The 17,631-nt window shown below is 34.9% G+C and overlaps 1 protein-coding gene across 1 annotated transcript in view; it reads right to left on the minus strand.

Annotated features, from left to right (window-relative positions):
- Positions 1–17,631, minus strand: part of LOC123717443 (diacylglycerol kinase 1) — an 81,062-nt gene that overhangs the window by 19,869 nt on the left and 43,562 nt on the right. The window contains exon 4 of the mRNA XM_045673429.1: positions 881–954. Coding sequence (XP_045529385.1) covers positions 881–954 — 74 coding nt within the window. The remainder of the gene's footprint in view (positions 1–880; positions 955–17,631) is intronic.

Below are 17,631 nucleotides of genomic sequence, written 5' to 3' on the forward strand. Positions count from 1 at the left end.
TCACGATAAGGCTGCTATTGTTACATTACACAATGGTTTTAATATACCATGATTTAGATTAGTATTATTATATAAATGAGAGAAAAGTAAATTTTGAAGCTGATGTTACGATCGTACAATAAAATTAAGAGGCAAGAGGAACAGATAAGTGGAGCAAGACAGTAGTTAATACTGGTGCCCAAGGTACAATTAACGCGAATAACATTTATAAAGTATACCAAATTAAGGAATAAGCAGGTGGTACATGGGAGAGGGTGGTACTGTGCACACAGGAATGGCGAGAATGATATGGTATATATAAATAGAAGATTGAAATGGAAATGTGTTTAAACGTAATTGTATCTGAATTAAAGGCTTTATTGTTGTTATATTATTAATAAGTCTTTGTTCAGGCTTCAAGGGAAGTCATGATGCCATGTTTCTGGATCCGCTCTTGACACATATATGTTCCCTTATAAAAATCGGGATCAGTGTATTTGCACTCTTTTAAGAAAAGCACTCTTTGGCCTCTTTCTTATTACTAAACTTTACCTATAAAGAATGAGATGATATAAATTTAAATGTGTTTAAGTGTAAAAGTATCTACAATTTGACTTTGATAATTCTAGTATTGTCTTTTGTTAACATAGCTTTTACACGTTAAAAAAAACACTTTTTGAACGGATTGAAGCTATTATTATTATTAGTCGCCGTGACCACGCACGCTGAAAAGCACGCGAAACGTCGGAAAAAAAATTAAAATTATGTAAATAATTATAAGTTTTTAATAATATAATAGCTTCAATCCGTTCAAAAAGTGTTTTTCTTAATTTGATAATTCTTATAATTTTATATGTATGTGTTGTCCTTTTTGGAATTAAATATGATATTGCTAACTCACCTTGATAATTCATCAGGCGTGGATACTTCGAGAAAGGTGTCCAGAAACCACTTGAAACCTTCATAGTCGATGTCCTGGAAAAAAATAAATTTCAAATAAAGCAAAGCAATCAAAACACATTGTATTGTATTTAATCTCTTTAAAAAGTCCGGCATTAACTGCCTTAAAAAACGCTCAGTTTGACGGACTTCGAGGTGAGTAATTCGTATTATGCCTCGACGTCTCATGAAAGCTGCAGGTATTAATCCGAACAACTCCTCTGAACACTCTCCACTAGGTAAAGAGATTTTTTGGAGTTTACTCCTTAAGAAACGATTTGAGTTATAAGGCCCGGTACGGAAATTTTATGAGGAGTAAAATCAAGTGTAACACGAAAAGTTGAGGCGTTACGTAGAAAGAGACAAACATATATATCTGTAGGATTGAACTCATTCTCTCTCTAAAATTGGATTTGTATAAATTGAACACAATTATTATTTTTATTGTTTTGTAACATACTTTATGTAATACGCTTTATTGAAGTAATATAAATAATCCGAATAATTACAGATATATGTTTCGTTGTTCGTTCGTAAGGAGTTAACTCCAAACTTGCGTCGTAGCTGACACACACACACACACATTTTTATTTGTTCTTAAAAATGTTATGTCAAATATTTCCAAACAAAAGAAATTACATGTAATAAACACGTATGATGTTCGTAGGACTTATATTAAACACGCGAACCTTTGAACAGTTAGTCTCTTATAAATATCATTGGATATGATTTGACATCAAACGACAATATACAAGTGTACCCACGCTGTCTAGTTACTTTGAAATAAAAACGATCGTATAGATACTGAAACCTTATAAAAATCATTAACTAGCAACTATTTTTAGAGTTATAATTATTATTAATATTACCAGCCATTAGAAAAATGACTTAAACGGCCTTTTTGGATGTTCCATTGATCTAAAAAGGTCACACATCAAAATCTGCAAAGTCGCTAATTAATTAGTTATGTTGGCGCTTGATAGTACCGGTGATGCTGAAGTTGATGCCTGTCTCGCTCACGAATAAGTATTGCAATACAGTGAGGAAATGCTGCCAACGTTAAAGCCTACATTGCCAGAAGGACCAAACTTTATTAATTTTTTTTTTTTGAATTATTACTATGTAGGTTAAAAAAATTGTGAATACTGTATATCTGAAATATAATAAACCTATTACTATAAAAGTAATTGCTCAAATATTAACTTTTCGTATAACTTTGATTTTGTTCCCCTTGGAGTAGACTGTTGGGCCGTGGGGTTCAAGTCCACAGGCGCTGATTAAAGATTTAAGTTGGCGCCTGGTAATTAGTACCAATGACCACAGAGCTGGTGCTTCTCTTAACGAATAAGCATCTCAATAAACAGAGGAAATGCTGCCATCGTTAAAGGTACACCGCCACAGGGATTAAACTTTTCAAATATTCTCCAATTGTTATTATTAATTTTTAACTATTAATTGTGTGTTGGAAATGAATGTTATATCCATTATCTGATGAATGTTTGTTTTAATAATTTTATGTTAGTAAATAAATATATGAGAGCAGTGTTGGCCCAGTGGCTTCATCGTGCGACTCTCATTGCAGAGGTCGCCGGTTCAATCCCCGGCTTTCCGGCCGACTTTCTTCCTATGTACGCATTTAACATTAGCTCGAACGGCTAAGGAAAACGTTGTGAGGGTTGATTACCCAAAAAAGTCGACGGCCTGTGTCAGGCACAGGAGGTTGATCACCTACTCGACTACTGTATTATCAATTAATCTGAAGCCCAGGCCTAAAAAGGCTGTAGCACCTGATATTTAACTTTTTAAATAAATAAATAATGCGTTGATCTTGCAAATTTCTTAGATAGTTCAGACCATCGACCTCTATACAAACATTCATCGCTTATAAAGCAAAACAAAGAAATATAATACAATTATTTCAATCGAAGCGTCGCCAATAAAGGCAATATTCATTAAAGTAAACAATTCAAAACAAATAAACTCTATTCATTATGTACTCAAGTAAATAGATACTGTTAATATTCATTCCTAGAAAGTAGAATCTATTTGTGGAGCTCCCCTTAGGGCTTACGGCCCACTCAGCCTCGTGCCACAGTCTAAACGAAACAGTTTAACAATTGTAAGACGCTCGCTACACGGAACACTCAGATGCTGTCGTTTTGTATACGCTAAATATACACGGGCGCAATTTATAATTACACAAATGCTATATGTATATACTAAGATGGATTACTATTGTCATATATGACTCCGATGTATGTGATTCACATACAATACGCTACGTTGCTGTAAAACTTTGTATCAAACGTCAGATTTGGAAATATTTTTTAATACGTTAAAATCTGTAATACGTCAATATGTACGGTGTATCTAAAAATAAATTGGGTGTATAAAAATAAGTTATATAGTTGATCAGACTGTACAGACTTCGCGAGGCGCAATATGTAGGCAGATTGCATCTACAATAAGTGAAATAAGATGCTCAATATCTACCCAACTATACCTACACCACATAATTAAAAACACGGTTAAAGGAATTACTGAACACACCTTATGCAGTTAGTTACAGATTACGTCGCACTCGCGTAATGCTTTTTGTAAAAAAAATCAAAATCGTAATTTAGTAAAAAAAGACAAAAAAAAAAAAACTTTGCTATGCAATTAACTATCAACTGTCTTATTGAAGAGCTAGGAACCTGACACAGGCATTTTAACTTAAGAGAGTTCCCAAATCTTTTATTTTAATGCATTGTTATAATGAATTTAAAGTTACCTCTTTGTTAAAAAGAATAAATATCAGATTAACTTAACTAATAAGAAATTCTTCGTTTATAAGTCGAATAAATGCAGAAAATATTTTAACGATGTAGCCTTTAAAGCTTTTCTAGAAGGTTAAAATATTGGAAGTTTTCCTTAGCCTTATAATCCTCAAGTAAGCCTGTTCATAGCAACTGTTTGAAGAGAACTCTGAAGATTGGACGAAAATATTTTCGCCACAAATCGTGGGACGACGTTTATAGCAACTGAACATCCGTTGCTAGGTAACGGAGGCCGCGTTGCCTAGCAACCGCTGGCGCCTAGCGACCGCCATCTTGATCCTTTAAAGCTTATTCAAAGGATGTATTTTCTATTGGTAATGATTCAAGAAAAGTGTTTTTCAAATAGAATCTACACAATATAACTTGATGCTAACAAATAATGTATTCTCGTCCATAAACGATACAATTTATACCGTCTACGGCAAAAAATAGCATTGTTATGTGCGGTTTTTATTTTTGTACGTAATAAAAAGTTGCTGCGGAGAATAATAAATAATATAATAAAAATATAAAATAAGCTTAATAATTACTTTTTGAAAATGTGTTACGGATTACCTGATAATGACTATTGTCTTCACGGAGAATTCGAGTACGAGGCGAATTAGGTTTGACTGCGGCTTTTGAAGTGAAACTTCTTTAGGCGCATGAGGGTAATTTTTTTACGAATGAAACGCAAGAACAATAATAAAATAAAAAAGGGAAAGCGTTAAGAGAGTGCGAACGTAGTGTTACGAGCTAGGGGATCGGATAGAAAATACCGTAGATTTATTCAAGGGTTTCTTTCTTGATTAATCAATGAGGAATTTATGAACACAAATTATTCGCAGAAATGCACTCAACACAGTCACTAATTCCTTTAATTATGCACACTTCACACAGTACTTTTCACTTATCTTCACTTAGTTCGCACTTTATCGCTTCGGTGTTCATGTCTTGACATCGCATTCGAAATTATTCGCATTTCGGCTCGCTTATATATCCCTGGGAACAATTTTGTACAATATTCTGGAACTCTCTAGGCTTTTGCCACTGAGTAGCAATTGCACAATTCTAGAACGTCCGTACTCTTTGTCTCTTTCACACATTGCTCCGTCTTTGTCGTACGGCGTTCTAGAGTGCTCAGCCTAGCTTCGAGAAGGGTCCGATCTTCTCTCTCTCTCTCTCGTATCATATCGTCCTTGTCCCACACCTAGAAAGTTCGGTCTAATATATTCCTCCATCAAAGGGGTATAACTAGACCTGAAAACGCCAGAAAACGGGTCTCCTGAAAACTGCACCACTCGACTAGACATATTCTGAACCTGCATGAAAAAATGTTTTAGCTTCCTGAAAACTAGGGTAACATTACGGAAATTACAATTTTCTAATATGTGATTGACCCTCTCCTGAAACGGTCAGAAATCATATTTCAGCCTGCTGAAAAGTTCTCTAACTAGTGGAAAAATCTAGAAACATTGCAGTCGACCCGTCTTCGTAACAGTAACATAAAGCAAATAGCCATGGAGCGAGAGTAGGGGGCAAGCAAGTGAGAAAAATCGACAGTGAAAGAGTAAGGGAGATCGACAAAAAATACACTACTGGTTGATGTGTTCGTTTAGTAGTTACATAGTATTGTCTTTTGTTAAAATAGCTTTTACACATTAGGAAAAACACTTTTTGAACGGATTAAAGCTATGTATTATTATTAAAACTTACAGTTATTTACATAATTCTAAATTTTAAATTTTTTCCGACGTTTCGCGTACTTTTCAGTGTGCGAGGTCACGGTGACTGAAAACGAAAGGTGTTAAATGTCAAAAGTATCATAGTTGCAGAGAAAGTTGTTTTATCTGTATTTATTGCCCCGAAGTTGGTATCGACTAAAAGATGACGATTTGAACTTTAGATGGCAATTCTGTCGAATAACGTCTTGTGCAGTAAACGCAGTTTTTTTTAATTATTTCTATTATCATTAGCACGTATACAGTGTGCAAACAGTGTGAATATAGATATACAAATACATGGAGCGATCATCTATTGGAGCTTTTACATTATTAATAATCACTTTACAAGAACAAAAGTTTCACTTATGAAATGTGCACTTTGTACGCACGCACTTTTTTGTATATATATTTTCTAAAACACTTTATTTGAAGCTGGTTAACAACTGAATTCAATGGTTAAATATTGCTTTTAACTAATATAGAATTAGGAGTTGCGACGCAAAAACAAACTTGACTTATATAAAAGTTCATAAATCTAAATGACACTTATGTTATTGGACATGAGAATGTTAAATTACTATTTATGAGTATGGTAAAAACTAAAGGGCTCATATTGGCAAGTGTTTATGCTTCTAAGTAGTAACTAAAAAATATTTATCTAACTCAACTAACATTAGATTACATAACTGGCTCCTGAAGATTTTCTTTTTATTACCAATCACAGGTCAGCTTCGTACGACTTTAGAATTGAGAATAACTTCTAAGCTGACCATGCATAATAATAAAATAAAAAGCCTTTTAGTTCCCACAGCTTATAAAACAAGAAGTTAGATTAAGTAAGTTTATTAACATACAATTATTAGTTTTGTTAGTAATTAAGTTTGTATCCTAAATTTTTTTGTGCTAGTTTTTCCTTGACCCTATACAATTAAACTACTATTCGTCGTAAGAACTTTGTAGGTGTCTGTAGGCAAGCATACGTGAGGCACAGTATTGCAATATATATAAATAAAAATGTGTGCGTTTAGTAGTGTACACACGTAAGAAGTGAAACTTCTTTATGACTTTATTTTTCAAAAATGATATGCAACTTTACAAAAATTTGTTAAATGAACATAAATTAGATAAATATTAATAAAAGGCTTTTATTATCATAGACATAAATACAAATAATACAATTATTTCATTTTACCTTATTACTACTAAGATTATTGCAGAATTTCATTAATTGTAATAGAATTTTTACTATCATTGTTATCATTATTATATATTTTTGTTATTAATGGCTTCGAATCAACCGTGGTCGGGACAAGAAAAATATGGTGTGTAACGGAAAAAGTGACGCGTAACCGAAAAATGTGACGGATCTTTTTTTACAACGCCGATAAAGAAGTTTCACTTCAAAAACTTAAATACTACCTATTGTGATAAAGTTAGAAAAAACATAGTGAAGAAATCAATTTTGTTTACTTAAAAAAAAATTCAATGCATTTGCATGCAAATACGTATTTGTAACATTCGTTACTAGCCTGTGCCGTCTTTGCACGACTAGACATTTATTATTTAAAAAGTATCGGAAATAGAATCTGTTACTTAGGTATGTAGCTAGTGACCAGCGCTGTGGAACAACTCTGCTCCTCCACAATCCAACTCTGCTGCTCCAGCACAATGCTGAGCCAGGGCCAATTACAACCACAGCATACACGCATTACCAACTGAAACGTACCTTGTTCTGAGAAATGTTATCTCTCATTCTTTTTTATTTTGTATCTTTGATTATTGTCATTTTGTGTGTTTCTGTGTGTGTGTTTTGTTAGTATTAAATGTTATGTATATGTCAAATGGTGAAATAACTTACGAAAGCATTCAGTAGCTTTTACTTTAGCCTTTTTTGGTACTGGAGGCGTAAACCAATACATCAACGATCCAACTCCGTATACGGGCTCGCCTGTCTACCAAATGCCGACAACTAATTATGGACATCATATTTCGGACATACAATGTGCAGAGGCGACTGAGAGCTTGGAGAAACTGGTCGTTGTTGGTAACACAAAACGCAAAAGATTACGTGGCCGTTCACCAAGCTTTTGGTCTGATCAAGTGGAAGACACATCGTCTTCAAAACTATACACTGTTATAAGAGAGCCATACAGAAACCCGTGGAAACAGATTGTCCGCTCCGGATGTCTCCTTGCTGATTCAGACATGAGATACAGACTGAAGAGAAATAGATAAACACATTTGAATCAATTTATATTCCAATTTCAATCAAAAAACATCAATGAAGAGAAAAAACGATTTGTATTCATGGCCAATGTTTATGTATTGCTTGTTACGATCAAATGGCGAATTTTCCACGAAAACTTTTTACAGTAATCCTGTTATCAACCAAATCTATACGGCTTTGCATTTTTATGGAACTGAAGTAAATTGGTAGGCTCAGTTAGTTAAAACTGGCCTTTGTTTTACCATAAGTTGGACAAGGCATTTTACGAATTTTCTTACTTTCTTTATTAATGTTTATAATATCATCTTTATAACATATAAGGCGTTATGGTGTAAAATAGCCAATGATAAATTAAAATTACGGGTAAAAACCAGCTTCAACGCGAAAAGGTTTACTTCGTATGTACTTCGCTCAGTCCAGTGAGGTTCCTGCCTGCCCTTCAATTGCAATTGACCACCTCGCAACGGCATTAGCCAAGGTCCGTGTCTCGCGGTAGACGCCCTTGCAGTAGTCGTGGGAAAACGGCTAATTCTGACCGAGCTACGCTCACCGAAACAGCCCGAGCTAAACTGTCAAGGCTAAGGGCCAACAGCGAGATTCCATTCCCAAAAGGTGTTAAATAACCTGTTAATAGTCATTAATTTATCAAAAAGTTCATGATTTAAAAAAATTTGAGCAGTGTTGGCCTATGGCTTCAGCATGCGACTCTCATCCCTGAGGGCGTAGGTTCGATCCCCGGCTGTGCACCAATGGATTTTCTTTCTATATACGCATTTAAAATTAGCTCGAACGGTGAAGGAAAACATCGTGAGGAAACCGGCTTGTTTTAGGCCCAAAAAAGTCGATGACGTGCGTCAGGCACAGAAGGCTGATCACCTACTTGCCTATTAGATTAACAAATCACGAAACAGAATCTGAGGCCTAGACCTAAAAAAAAAGTTGTAGCGCCATTGATTTTTTGTAAGTCACGGGACACAAAACGATCACACATTAGTCGACATGACGATGACGCACGATGCCAGTAAATAATGTATTCGCTTGTCTAATCGTAATTCTATCTCAGAAATATATTACGTCGTAGACGGCTTTTTATAGAAAAAGAATACACGTGTTTGTGTTATTTCAGATTGTAAAATACACGTAAAAACATGACGTTCCTTTACGTGTATACTCGTGCAACGCCATCTTGTCTAGATACGCGTTATGCCAGGTTCTTGAAATGACTGTTTAATTAAGAAAACACTTTTTAAACGGATGGAAGCCATCTTGACTAGATACGCGTTATGCCAGGTTCTTGAAATGACTGTTTAATTAAGAAAACACTTTTTAAACGGATGGAAGCCATCTTGTCTAGATACGCGTTATGCCAGGTTCTTGAAATGACTGTTTAATTAAGATAACACTTTTTAAACGGATGGAAGCCATCTTGACTAGATACGCGTTATGCCAGGTTCTTGAAATGACTGTTTAATTAAGAAAACACTTTTTAAACGGATGGAAGCCATCTTGCTAGATACGCGTTATGCCAGGTTCTTGAAATGACTGTTTAATTAAGAAAACACTTTTTAAACGGATGGAAGCCATCTTGACTAGATACGCGTTATGCCAGGTTCTTGAAATGACTGTTTAATTAAGAAAACACTTTTTAAACGGATGGAAGCCATCTTGACTAGATACGCGTTATGCCAGGTTCTTGAAATGACTGTTTAATTAAGAAAACACTTTTTAAACGGATGGAAGCCATCTTGACTAGATACGCGCTATGCCAAGTTCTTGAAATGACTGTTTAATTAAGAAAACACTTTTTAAACGGATGGAAGCCATCTTGCTAGATACGCGTTATGCCAGGTTCTTGAAATGACTGTTTAATTAAGAAAACACTTTTTAAACGGATGGAAGCCATCTTGCTAGATACGCGTTATGCCAGGTTCTTGAAATGACTGTTTAATTAAGAAAACACTTTTTAAACGGATGGAAGCCATCTTGTCTAGATACGCATTATGCCAGGTTCTTGAAATGACTGTTTAATTAAGAAAACACTTTTTAAACGGATGGAAGCCATCTTGCTAGATACGCGTTATGCCAGGTTCTTGAAATGACTGTTTAATTAAGAAAACACTTTTTAAACGGATGGAAGCCATCTTGTCTAGATACGCGTTATGCCAGGTTCTAGGAATGACTGTTTAATTAAGAAAACACTTTTTAAACGGATGGAAGCCATCTTGCTAGATACGCGTTATGCCAGGTTCTTGAAATGACTGTTTAATTAAGAAAACACTTTTTAAACGGATGGAAGCCATCTTTCTAGATACGCGTTATGCCAGGTTCTTGAAATGACTGTTTAATTAAGAAAACACTTTTTAAACGGATGGAAGCCATCTTGCTAGATACGCGTTATGCCAGGTTCTTGAAATGACTGTTTAATTAAGAAAACACTTTTTAAACGGATTGAAGCCATCTTGACTAGATACGCGTTGTGCCAGGTTCTTGAAATGACTGTTTAATTAAGAAAACACTTTTTAAACGGATGGAAGCCATCTTGTCTAGATACGCGTTATGCCAGGTTCTTGAAATGACTGTTTAATTAAGAAAACACTTTTTAAACGGATGGAAGCCATCTTGCTAGATACGCGTTATGCCAGGTTCTTGAAATGACTGTTTAATTAAGAAAACACTTTTTAAACGGATGGAAGCCATCTTGCTAGATACACGTTATGCCAGGTTCTTGAAATGACTGTTTAATTAAGAAAACACTTTTTAAACGGATGGAAGCCATCTTGCTAGATACGCGTTATGCCAGGTTCTTGAAATGACTGTTTAATTAAGAAAACACTTTTTAAACGGATGGAAGCCATCTTGCTAGATACGCGTTATGCCAGGTTCTTGAAATGACTGTTTAATTAATAAAACACTTTTTAAACGGATGGAAGCCATCTTGACTAGATACGCGTTATGCCAGGTTCTTGAAATGACTGTTTAATTAAGAAAACACTTTTTAAACGGATGGAAGCCATCTTGTCTAGATACGCGTTATGCCAGGTTCTTGAAATGACTGTTTAATTAAGAAAACACTTTTTAAACGGATGGAAGCCATCTTGCTAGATACGCGTTATGCCAGGTTCTTGAAATGACTGTTTAATTAAGAAAACACTTTTGAAACGGATGGAAGCCATCTTGCTAGATACGCGTTATGCCAGGTTCTTGAAATGACTGTTTAATTAATAAAACACTTTTTAAACGGATGGAAGCCATCTTGACTAGATACGCGTTATGCCAGGTTCTTGAAATGACTGTTTAATTAAGAAAACACTTTTTAAACGGATGGAAGCCATCTTGTCTAGATACGCGTTATGCCAGGTTCTTGAAATGACTGTTTAATTAAGAAAACACTTTTTAAACGGATGGAAGCCATCTTGCTAGATACGCGTTATGCCAGGTTCTTGAAATGACTGTTTAATTAAGAAAACACTTTTTAAACGGATGGAAGCCATCTTGCTAGATACGCGTTATGCCAGGTTCTTGAAATGACTGTTTAATTAAGAAAACACTTTTTAAACGGATGGAAGCCATCTTGCTAGATACGCGTTATGCCAGGGAATCTGGAAAGAAATCTTATTGTCAGTTCTTCTCGTCCGTTCTACGACCTTGATTTGAGAACACAAATTTAACTTTAGAACTTTTTACTGAGGTCTTAAAGTAAACATTAAATTACCTACATTAATAAATGATATTTTGATAATATATCAACTAGAAGCATAAATATATACCAGAAACGTTATTAGATCTATAATATTATTCCTTACGTAAACATGGAATGCGCAAATATGAATATTTAATCCTAGCATCGATTTTACGCCCTTCAGGCTTCTGCGGCCCACAGTATGATTACTATTCACTAACAGTGAACCACGGTCCAAAATTGGTTTAACAAAGACTTAAGACTACAGTGCATGATAACTAAAAAGTAAAACTCAAATCTTAGATTAAGTCCTTTAATACAAATAATGCCTTTTTGTATATATTCTCTCAAACATCACACATATTACTCTAATAGACGATAATATTATATTTATTTTTGGACCGAGACTCCAGCTTATACTGGACGTCAATATCATGTTTGACTTATAACGTCAATTACCGTGCCTAATTAGTAAGTATTAAACAACTTGTATTGTAACAATAATAACTTTCGTCCATATCAACCACCTTACAAGCGAACAAGTCAGACAGTGATGCATCTCGTTATAAAATGTCCCGTATTTGTTTGTCAAACGAATCGATATAAAGGCATTTACCCAAAATACTAAGAAGCTTTAAATCGCAACTGGAAGATTTCTTCAGTGAATGTGATAGTGAAATGCGTCACCCACGGCAGCAAGAGCGTAGTGAAGGGGAGTTGATGGGCCCCCACTCGCCTATGCATATATAATAGGAATAGTAATATATATTTCTCATTATATATATATACGTGGGAGTCGTACGTCATCAAGAGGCTGAGATATTGGGATATTTATATATAAAAAAATACCCTACAAAGACGTAAGTTACGAAGAAGGTATGAAATAGCCAATTCCTTCTCCCGTCTTACCTAAAAAGCTAATAACAATCACATACTTATGAAAACATATTAGAATAAGTATATACACGTGTGAAAATGACATGGGGACTTAGAAGGCGCAGAGGCTGCTCCTCAACTCAACCTCAACTTTCTCACAATCGAGTACAGATACCGGCAAACTTGTTGAGAATTAAACAAAGTTTGCGCGTCGTACACAGCGCAGGATACAAACGTCAACTGATTTACTAATCACACGATCGACACGTCACACTCCCGACGCCACACACCATCGCCCACTGACCCAAGTGATACCTAGAAATCGCTTCGCGCAGGTAAGGAAATTTGTTCAAGATGTTTGCCGGTATCTGTAGCCCGCTGTATCGCACACAACTCCCGAGCGGTCGTTTGGTATCGAAGAAGTCGCATGGACCGCCAAGCATCCGCGAATTTTCAATTAACTATTCATGGTTGCTAAAACGACTCGGCGAAAGGTCTCCATGGAGCTGCTGAAAATGTGCACCCAGTAATTTTTCATCACAATTTTATTGTAGGTCCGACACAATCACTAAACATGGCCATCAGTCCTTTAAGTGGCCTACTGCCACAAGATATCGCGATTGGCTATTCCACTAAGATTCCGCTTAAGTTTAGACAGTTACTCCGAGAACGCCTTTCTTTGACAAGGTTTTCGCCTATTAAAGTCTTAACCGGCGTAGCAGTTATACGAACTAATATAATTCTTATTTGGTAGATTATTTATAAATTATATGTATTAGTGTCGAACAATAACGACGTAGATTAGTCAACAAAAAACGTTCCATAACGATGGGCTAGAAGCCAGTCTAATGCAAAGATCTCCGTTAACAAAGACGTTCTACTGAATGACTTCTCCGACGCTATCGGCATCTGTATATGTCCGCAGAGTAGCGATTATGAGTATGGTTTTCGTCATTATCGTACTGGCTTAGTACTGTATTTTTGACAATAAATAGGTTAAATTTACATTGTAAATTTGTATTTATTCACTACATTTCCCATAACTGTGGCGTTCATAAAATAATTATTTTGTAGGCCACGTAATTATCACTGGGTCATCAATAGATTGCAGCAAAATCAATTCTACTGTATTGAATTAAAGTTCAAATTACCGAAAGACCATGGTTGTTGATTTTGAATGGAAACCGTGAATTTCTGGCCTCTAGAAATTCGATGGCTTGTTTTAATAAGGGTTTTCATTTGCATTTCAAAGCCTATTTTTGTAAAGCGAATTAATATCATAAAACGGAATATTTAACTGATTTGGAAGATTAATAAAATATATATTTAAAATTTGCAATGCTTGATTAACGCGGCCAGTTAATATTTTTTTAAAATTCAAATAACAAAGTGTGTAAACGTATAATTTTGTAAGTTTTTGAAGTGAAACTACTTTATCGGCGTTGTAAAAAAAAATACCGTCACATTTTTCGGTTACGCGTCACATTATTCAGTTACGCGTCACATTTTTCAGTTACATGCCATATTTTTCTTGTTGTTCACGGTTGATTCGAAGAGATTAATTAATAACAAAAATATATAATAACGATAACAATGATAGTAATCACTCCATTACAATTAATGATATTCCGTAATAATCTTAATAGTAATAAGATAAAATGAAATAAGTGTATCATTTGTATTCATATCTATGATAATAAAAGCCTTTTGTTAAACTTTATCTAATCTAACATTATTTAACCAATTTCTGTAAAGTTGCATATAGTAGATATTTTTTCGAAAAATAAGGTCATAAATAAATTTCACTTCTTACGTGTGTACACTAGCGCATGCACACATTTTTTTTCTGAGAGCATGTACTATTAATTAATGTGTTTTGTTCACAAAAGCGTGCTGTAGGCGATGACAAAGAAAATTAGACCGAGATAAAAATATGGAAACACCACTTACAAATAGTCCTGCGTTTTTTCACTTGTCTCCGTGGTAGACTACAAATAACACCGTAAACACAACAAGCGTGACCTAACCTCGGCGTTGCAGTCTGCAGTCTTCTCTGCAGCGCGGGTGCATGAAAAATGATAAGAGATACCCAGAGGTGTTTATTGAATGGGTACGGTAAGAACAGGGAATGAGAACAGAGAAGACCACAGGTCCTTGGGTGGTGTGAACAGAAACAAAATTTGCCCATGCATTTAGGTAATACCTAATACTTTATTATGAATTCAGGCATTAGGTAAAAACTACAAGAGCAATCCAGTGATGCTATAACCCTTAATGGGTCCGTGACTTTGCATCATCATCATTTGTATTCCATAGACAAGTAGGTGATCAACCTTCTGTCTGACAATGTCGTGGAATATCTTTCACTGCTTAGATAAAAGTTACAGTAAACATTTGAAACTCTTTTCTGTTCTTATTTATTTAAGCAAGACGGTACTACTCGCGCTATACCTTGTTACGAGGCTGTACCTGTTTACATCTGGCATCCCTAACCTTGCGACTGAGAGCTGGCAACCCTCTTTATTCAATTAACTTGAAAACAATATTAAGTGATTTATAATTTTTCTGTTAATGTTCTAAATAAAAGTTGTCAAAACAAATCTTGTATTTTATTTTTCTTATATACCAATGTATCTGTGTGCCGAGCGTTGGCAAGCTTTTGTAAATAAAACAGTAAATTCTTCACATTGTTTGAAAAAACTTATAGTTGCAATATATATCAGCAAATGAATAACATATATTAGCGGATTTTTTTGTATGGGCAACCAATCGCTATTTCATTGCATACTCCCTCAACATTAGTTTTATATTAATTTCATAAAAAATCTAAAAAGAGCTAAATCGAGAAGTGGGATGTCAGATTGCTATAATATCCATTGGACAGCCGGGGATCGAACCTACGACCTCAGGGATAGGAGTCGCACTCTGAGGAGTACTCGATACACGATACTCATAGTGTATGTAATTATCTGTTAATAAAGCTAATTAAAAAATGATTATATGTAAGAACTTGTGCGCACCAATAAACATCCTGTATATTACCAATTAATTCAGAAGACCTCTCAAGTTCCCGGGAAATATATCGACAAGGAGGCTTTAAGGCTTTTACTTGAGTTATTTTTGCTCACAAAATGGAGAGGAAAAAGGCAGTGAAGATAACGTGGGAGCTAGTTAAAATGAACGCGTGTGTCATGACGTCATTAAGACTCTTCCTCGTACAGTGGCCACACTTCGTAAAAGATTGGGATATTAAGTTCAGACGAAACTCTTTACTATTTTGTTTTGTCTAAAGAGTATTTAGTAACATAATGCTCTGATAGCGATTATAAATAATAATCATATTTAATTTAAACGATAACAAAATTAAATTTAGCTTGTATAAAAAACTTTTACGATACTAATATCAATCCCAATATAAGCTATCTGCCGGTGAGATAGCATTTACAAGAAATAAAAACAGACCGATTTATTATTTTCACAAAACTATTTATGAGGATTAAACAATTATGTAATCGTATACTAGTTACTATTATATTCGATCAAAGCCTATAAGGTGAACAAACTTCCTAAACAAAGCCATTTTGGCTTCTCCGACTCCTACAGAGCCTTCGTAAAGGCTTTCCGCGTTATGATAACGATAAGAGCTTTCGTGCGATATGTAGGGTGACAGTTATCTAAGGAATTTGTACATAGTTTATCTAAAATGAGGTAATTCGTTGGGTTCGTAATGGTATTGTGTTACTACCTCGTAACGTAAAGATATACAAGATTTTAATGTTTATTATTTATTTCTTAGTTTTACAGTAAAAATAATAATAATATAATACAAACTTATTTATATAAATAAAGTCTGTAAAGTCGTTTTATGGACGATAGTTTATCGTGATAACGTCATAACATAACCTTGATGAAATGATTGCATTTTATCGAGATATTACTATTTTGTATGGATACAAAGGAGTGAATCCTCAGACGCATAGGCTAATCGAGTGGAAGAGAGATAGATGCGGCGAGCGTACAATCAGCGTAACGGGACAATGAGCGTAACGGGACAATGAGTCATACTTTGTCGGGCGAAAGCCGTTCATCGATTTATTAGACACGTCAAGAAACTGAAAAACATAATTTAAACAAAACAAGAAATATAAACCTTTTTATAACTAAATATAAATAATTCTTGTGAATTCAGCCAGTATGCAACTAAATATATCCGTCTCACATGCAATGATATTTAGGGTGCGCATGACATGCTAATGGTGCTTCTCTGAATAAAGCACTCGAGCCACTGCAATCAATTGCGACCATAACCATGACCACGACCATCATTTGTTTTCCTAATACAAAACAGGTGATCTGCCTTTACATGACACAGGCCGTTGATTATTTGGGTCAAATCATGCCGGTTTCCTCACTATGATTTCCTTCACCAATAGGAGCGAGTTTTAAATACGTCTAATAAAAAGTCAACTGATGGAAAGCCGTGATTCGAGTGCTTCAATCACTAGGCCAACACTACTTTAACACTTAGTTTAAGGAAAATTTCAAAATATTTCTTTACATTTTACAAAATTCGCTCAGCTCTTAAAAGTTCGTATTTCCTAAATGAAGTTAAAATATTAAAGTATCTTAAAGACTGCAAAGTTTTACGCTTCACTAGTATTTATGTGTTTAAAATAATCGATGCGAAAAGACACATACATAGAAAATAAAACATATACTGTCAAATGAAACGTATAAAATATGAATATTTTTTAAAGACATACTACACAATATAAGCGTAAACGCATTTACCATCCATGCATCACATCTGTATAAGAATTTATGGTGTTACTACTAAAATATCGAATCAATGTCTCAACTCCCCACAGCCCACAATATTAAGGGCAACTATTTATTTCTATGACGTAATATAAACTTTTGGTTTTACGACTTCCACTATTTATTTTCAGCTCTTTTTAGCCAATATACACGTTATATAAAATTGTAGTAAGTAATATTGACTATATCTTCTCTCAGCAAAGGGTAATTACCAATCTATCTATTTTATTTTTCTATCAATTTGAATAAAGAAAAACATTATGTATTCACTTGGCATTGCGTAGAGATGTGGGGTCACACTGCATCTTTTATAGCATTTACCACGGAGAGTGTTCAGAGGAATTGTTCGGAACTGCAGTCGAGTTTCATCACCATCGGATGTCGAGGCAGAATACAAAATTCCACCCGTATCACCTCGACGTCCGTCGTTCAATAACTGACGTTTATAAGGCAGTTTGAAAAGGTAGGCAAAAACTGGCAGCTTTTTACAGTTTTTGCCGCGCACCACCACTATGTGAAAAAAGCAGCCGAGTGCCGACTAAAGCATTCCGGACCAATTCGACTAAGGGTTGTTCAAGAAAAAAGGGACCC

This window comes from Pieris brassicae, chromosome 12, assembly GCF_905147105.1.
Source record: "Pieris brassicae chromosome 12, ilPieBrab1.1, whole genome shotgun sequence".
In the NCBI taxonomy this organism is placed as follows: Eukaryota; Metazoa; Arthropoda; class Insecta; order Lepidoptera; family Pieridae; genus Pieris; species Pieris brassicae.